At 40.3% G+C, this 6,950-nt stretch overlaps 1 protein-coding gene across 4 annotated transcripts in view; it reads left to right on the top strand.

The window, feature by feature from the left end:
- The window catches only part of Tmem245 (transmembrane protein 245), a 76,551-nt gene that overhangs the window by 37,813 nt on the left and 31,788 nt on the right, over positions 1-6,950 (top strand). For all 4 annotated transcript variants that reach the window (XM_031377453.1, XM_031377451.1, XM_031377452.1 and 1 more), the window contains 2 exons: positions 180-262; positions 2,413-2,503. In XM_031377453.1, the coding sequence (XP_031233313.1) occupies positions 180-262; positions 2,413-2,503 (174 nt within the window). The remainder of the gene's footprint in view (positions 1-179; positions 263-2,412; positions 2,504-6,950) is intronic.

The following is a 6,950-nucleotide window of genomic DNA, read 5'->3' as shown; positions in this document are numbered from 1 at the left end:
ATATATATATATATACATACATATATACATTTGAGTGTATAATGTTTAGCAACTTGTAAATACCTACTTCTAAATTAATAAAAACCAGGATATATAATTATTTGATCCTATAAGAGTAATTGAAAAAGACATTTTGAATTATGTTTATTACTTACATTTTTTTCTTCTTTATATTATAGGTACATCAAGAGAGTGTACACATGATTGAAGTCACAAGTAGTTTGATTAATGAAACTCTAGCAAATCACCCAGAGTGGGCAAAGTAAGAATACTGTTTTGGAAAAGGGTGCACATGGGTGACCTAGTTTCAGCATCTGTTTGTATGTACCAGTATCCATTGATACAGCTACATTAGAAGAGAAGAATACCGTTTGCCAAAGCTTTGATAAACTGGAATACTGTGGTGAGGAAGTACTTAAGATTAGAAATAGTTTCTGATACTGCTGTGAAGGTCAGAGTGACCTAACACTCAGAGACACTCACTCTTGCCTCAGACTTCCAAGTACTGAGAATACAAGCATGTCCCAATGCTTGGCTATACCGTGTAATTTATTGACATTTTATTACTCTTTTCTCCTTATGAAAGAACATTTTTCCAGACATCTTAATTTTTGTGGCTATTGACAGCAATCAGTTTTCTTGATATGATCATCTTATATGTATACAACCCATGAAGCTGCTAAGAATTGAGGCTGTTAGTAGTGTTCTGACTCATCTTCTGTGCCAGCTTGGTAGCATGTATCATATTTAAGCCTCAGAAAAAGAAAAACTTAGGCATTGTTGCCTTGGCCTTTCAGCATGAATTGGATAATTGGAGCCAGAACTACTACATTTGTGAGTTTTAGTATCTGGTATATGTTGATGACATTTTTTGTAAGTGTTTTTCTTTTAACCCAGCTAGCTCCCAAATAATTAAGACTGGAGTATTATATTTATTTATTAAGCTATAAGGGCACAACAACTGTATTACTCTATTTTAATCCTTTAAGCTAATCTGCTATCTCCTAGCCAGAAAGAATCCCGGAGTACTTGAGTTTTATGGCTTTCTCTGCTCAAGCTGTTTTCTCATGATGTCTCCTGGTTTCTCTCCCCATGGCTAATCCTCCCCCTCTGTCTATCAGTCTGTCTCCCTCTCCCTCCCCCTCCCCCTCTCTTTCTCCCTCTCTTACCATCCCCCTCTCTCCCCCCTGCTGTGAGAAAGTTTAGCCCTATTCTTTCCCCTGTTCAGTCATTGGCTGATCAACTAGCTTTATTGACCAATCAGGGAATAATTGGGGAGCAATGTTTACACAACATTGAGAGAGGAGAGTCTCAAAATAAGAACTGAAACCAGGACCTGTCGAGATTGCTCAGTGGGTAAGAGCACTGACTGCTCTTCTGAAGGTCCTGAGTTCGGATCCTGTAATGAGATCTGACGCCCCCTTCTGGTGCGTCTGAAGACAGCTACAATGAATTAGCCAGAGCGAGCTGGGCTGGAGCGGGGCCTGCAGAGGTCCTGAGTTCAATTCTCAGCAGCTACACACATGATGGCTCATGGTCATCTGTACAACTACAGTGTACTTATATACATAAAATAAATAAATAAACCAGATATGGGCCACACACAAATTGACATTTGAATAATACAAGGATAATCTTTACACAGGGCATAATAACATTGTACCTATAGGTATATAACATTGATAGACAGTCTGGGGAATATACAAAGTATTTCTGGGTTTTGGAAAGCACTAAGTATATGAAAAGGCCTCTTGGTTGAGATATAGGGGAGGCCTCATACTATAGAACAAATGAAACTTGAAAACTGCAGTTTTTAGTTGCAGTTTTTAATATGTCCAGACCTTTGTGAAGAGACTCCACAGGAAGAGATGGGTAGATGGAAGATTGAAAATAATTAGCTCATCCTTTTAATTCCTGGATTCTTTGGTTTCACATTTTTATGGGTCTGTGGATGTCAGACATTTATCTGCTGAGTCTCTTAGGGTGCACATTTCTCTTTCAGTGGCTCTGGCACTGGGCTCAAACATTTTTATCTCTAACAGGGTCCCAGGAAGGTTGCGTGCTGGTTGCCCATGACCATACTTTGAGAATCTTTTGGATATTGAGTATCTCAGTGCTCTAGGATCATATCCTCTCTGCTGACTAGGCAGGTGAGCTAGGGCATTTGTGACCAGAGAAACCAGACAGAAGAGGATGAAAAAGAGGCTGGGGGTTAGGTAGGTCTCATCTCAGGGAGAGCTAGAATGCAGATCCTATGAGCCAGGGTCAGGATCTTCAGTCCTGGTATCAGGTGTTCTCTGTGTTAGTGACCCATCAATGATTTATTATTGATAGCTTTAATTCAAAGCATTTTTAGAAGAATATACTGAAAATGGACTCTTTCCATTTTCTCTTTTTTCTCTTTCCTGTCAGTTGGCTTCCTGAGGCTCAGGTGGTCCAAAGAGCTCTGAATTCTGCAGCAAACAATGTGTATCAGTATGGACGGGAGTGGATAACTCATAAGGTAAGAAGTGAGCCTTTCTTGTGCCTTTCTCTGAGGATTTTCACAAGAGCAGCTTCTTCAGTAGATAGAAGATTTGCAGAGATTCATACATTGAAATCTACGGATAGGCAGGTGCCATAAAGTGGAACACTCTCGGGATATCACACTCAACAGTCCAGTGCACTGACCAGTCTGGAGAGGTTGACTGCTTACTTTCTTCCAAGATAGATCTGAGTTATTTGTGCATTAGAATAGAATGATCACAGAACTGAAGTGGTCAAGTAAGACCTTGTGGAGGAAAAAGAAATTGTGCAAACGCATCGAGTCCTGTATCTGCTGCTCACAATGCTTGGCAGTTTCCAGATCCATTTAACAGCGCAAGCTTCTTGTGTGCTGTGAGGCATTTTATCACTTCCAGGTGAGAAAACAAGCTTAGTAGGCTCAGCCCATGCAGATGGCCATGGGATGAATTCGCTTTGCACTGCTGACTAGCTTTAAGTCCTTGCTTCTTTCTGATGTAGCTTTCTGTCTGTGTATCTGGCTGGAGCTAGAGTGAGTGCTTTAGGATGGTGCTTGAGATAACTCTAGGAGGAATGGCACATCAAGGAAGAGTGTACTTTTAAAAAGTTATTTGTGGAGTGAAGGTCCAGAGGCACGAATGTGCTCGTGCTTGAGATGAACTTGACTAAAGGGGTGGAGCCTTGTGAAGGGAGAGGGTGAGAGAGGGAAGACAAAGTTGTTGGACTTAAAGAATAACTTTCTCAGTCTGGACTTGGGGTATATCCCTCTCCTAATATTGCCCAGAGAATATAGTTAATTTTCAGCCTTAATATGATTAAGTAGTTAGTCATTAAGTAGGGTCATACAAGGATTGACAAGGTTGAAGGTTCTGAAATGTGTACCCCCAAAATTGCACAAGCAATTAGTTTCTTGTTTAAAATTCAAAAACAGGGTGTTGGAGAGGTAGCTTGAGTGTGATAAGCACTTCCTGCTCATGCAGAGGACCTGGATTAGGCTCCCAGCCCCTGCACACTGGCTTACAACCTTCTGTAGCTCTAGGTTCCGAAGATTTAACACCACCTTCTGTCCTCTGCAAGCACCAAACACTCATAAAATAAAACAAATCTTAAAAATCAATAAGATTGCCAGGCGGTGATAGCCATTCATCCCAGCACTTGGGGGGCAGAGGCAGGTGGATTTCTGAGTTCCAGGCCAGCCTGGTCTACAGAGTGAGTTCCAGGACAGCCAGGGCTACACAGAGAAACCCTGTCTTGAAAAACAAATTCCAAAAAGTAACACCCCAAATTATGAAAAAGAAATCATGAGTTGAGAGGAGGTTTGTCAGTCAGTTTCATTCTGTCTGTCCAAAACACTTGATTAGTTGGCACATGATGATGATAGTGGAAAAAAATGAACAAGCGAGAGATAAATATATGTGTACAGACCTTTAAAGTGTCATAGGAGGGCCAGCTTCTGCAAAGAGCATGCAGCTTTCTATAAAAGTGTCATTTTGATAGAACCATAGCATTTTATTCTGATTTATTTATTGGAGAATTTTTTTTTCTGACATTCTTGCCTTTTAGGTAAGAAGAAAAAAGGAATATTGGTAAATACTACATCTTAGATTAAAAAATAAATTTCAGACTACTTACAGAAAAGAAATAACTATGTAACCTCTTGTTCAAGAGCCTAAAAAATGAAGACATTGGGATCAAAAGTTATAAAATATTTTTGGCTCTGACTTAGAAGACAGAAGGATAGTATATATTAGCCATCACATGTTCATTAGCTGGTATATAGATTAGCCTGATGTGGTAAATTTATTTCAAGTGTGAAGAGTGTGTGAGTGGTGTGTGATTGTATGATGGTGTGTGTTTGCTTGTGTGAAGGGGATAGAGAGTAGAGATGTGTGGGTGGGTGGTGGGTGGGCATATGTGTAGAGGTCATAGAACAGCTTTTGAGTGTTTGCCTTTAAGGTGGTAAGTTTGAAGAAATACAGATAAATCTCACTACATGTATTAACCTTTAAAATATAAAGGTAAGTTAAAAACCAGTGATTGGCTGGCGAGGTGGCTCAGTAGGTGAAGCACTTGCTGTCCAAGCCTGATGACCAGAGTTGGAGCCCCAGAAGGCACATGAGAGGAGAAGGGAACCAACTCCAAAAGTTGCCTTCTGACATCCACATGTGTTCATGGCACTCCCTTCAGTATAAACAGTAGTGATAGTAATAAAGGATCAGTCATAACATAAAATATATGCATATGATTTCACTTTCATGAAATACCCAGAAGTGGAAAATCCCTAAACAGAGAATAAAGTGGTGGGTTCCAGAGACAGGTGACTGAGGGGAATGAGTAAGTACTAATGGGCGATGAAAATTAACTGTAATGGTTAAAAAGCTATAACTATATATATACAAGTGTTGGCTTAACTACTAAAATGGGTGACTTGAAAGATATGAATTATACATTGATACTACATATATGACTTCAATGAGCTTTAAATCTTAAGCAGATTAGAATCATGTTCGGCTGGGTCCACAGCACCCTTGGTTGTAGTGGGTTTTTACAATGTGTTTACAGTCAAGCAATATTATTTTTAACCATGGAGTTAGAGTTCAAAGCAAGATGCCAGTGAAAGGTAGTGCTTCATTGCATTCTTGGCCACTCTGGATAATGTCTCTTAGAGGCTGACTAACCACTTTAGGCCTTTTCTGGTTGGGGGATCTCAGAAGTTGATGTGGAGGAGGTGGTAGGAGGCCTATGACTATCTGACAGCCATGTGCTAAGAGACAGAAGTAACTAAGGGGAGCATGAGTGTGCTCAGCACTTCTGGGAGGTGTTACTTGTATCAGTCACATAGGCTACACCTGAAAGAACGTTAGAGTAGCCTGGCCTGAACTCACAATCCTCCTGCCTCAGCTTCCCTAATGCTAGGCTTGCTGGGATAGACTTCCATTTCCTGTGTTAAATAATTCAGTACTGGTTCTGCACACTTAGCAGGGACCATAGACACTTTAAAACTAGTGCCTTTGAGGTACTGGTCTGAGTTCATGCATGAACTACATTGAGTTATACCTGCAGCTTACAAAGCCATTTTCTCTTTATTCTTGGGTGGTTACAAAGATCACACAATGTGGGTAAAAGCCATTTAAAGTTTTAAAATGCTTTTCAGAGATAAGTGGCTTTTATATTTACTATGAATAATTTGTGTCTAGGTTATGAGCAAACCACTTTTATAAGAGGGTAGATATTTGCACCAGATAAGGGAGATAACTGATTCCGGTATTTATAAGGCCAGCATCAGGTGGGCAAAGAAGGACCTAAATGCATATTGTAAACCAGTTTGGAGAATTAGCATTTCATCATTAAAGGAATGAAGAACAAATAACGGTTCCCATTTAATGCCTGCTAAATTCTATCTTTAAGGCTTTCAGTTAGTTCAGAATGCCTTGGGGAAAGTGGTATCCCCTGTAGTACTCAAGCATTACTTATACAACTCCTTAGAGTGTTGTTGGCTAGTGCAGTACTTGCCTTGATTCCTCTTCCTTTTATGTTGGTGATGTGAATCGTAAACTATATGTGAAGATGCCAACTACCTTAAAAATTGGGTCTGTTTATATATTCTCCTGTGAGTAGTGACTAAGTACAGTGAATTTAATAAATGAATACGACACCATTGAATGTAAGATAGTAACAAATGCCAGGCGGTGGTGGCGCATGCCTTTAATCCCAGCACTTGGGAGGCAGAGGCAGGTGGATTTCTGAGTTCGAGGCCAGCCTGGTCTACAGAGTGAGTTACAGGACAGCCAAGGCTGCTCAGAGAAACCCTGTCTCGAAAAACAAAACAAAACAAAAAGATAGTAACAAACACTAGAGATAAAATGCTTATGATTCAAAAAACAGATTTTATATTTCATCTCTGTAAATGGATAGGAAGTTATAGAAATGGGAAAGACAGAAGCTGTTATTTTAAGAAAATGGAACTACAAACCAATGCGTGTCTTTTAAAATTGTTTTGAGACTTGGGAGATGGTTCAGTTTGTAAAGTATTTGCCAGTTTGCCATGCAAGCTTGAAGGCCTGCGTTTGCTCCCCAGCAACTGTGTATATGAAGTCCAACCCACACCTGTAACCCCAGTATAGGCAGAAGCAGGTGGGTCTCTGAGTTGGAGGCCAGCCTGGACTACAAATGGGAAAGATCTTGTCTCAAAACAAATGAACAAAAGAAAAAGCCAGTGTGGTCATGTTGTAGTCACAGTGCTGAGAGAGAGAGGCAGTAGCTTCCCAGGGCTGCTGACCAGCCCTGCCAGTCTAGTTGAATCTGGTGAGTTCAAGCTTAACTGAAACTCCCTGTCTCAGAAAGTAAAGTGGAGAATGACTAAGGGAGACACCTGGTGTCCACCATTGGTTTTGACACTCATTTGTGCATATGTTTGCCCATACACTTACACATACAAAAATCAAATT

The sequence above is a fragment of the Mastomys coucha genome, unplaced genomic scaffold (assembly GCF_008632895.1).
Source record: "Mastomys coucha isolate ucsf_1 unplaced genomic scaffold, UCSF_Mcou_1 pScaffold18, whole genome shotgun sequence".
Classification (NCBI taxonomy): Eukaryota; Metazoa; Chordata; class Mammalia; order Rodentia; family Muridae; genus Mastomys; species Mastomys coucha.
This window is presented reverse-complemented; position numbering and strand designations above follow the sequence as displayed.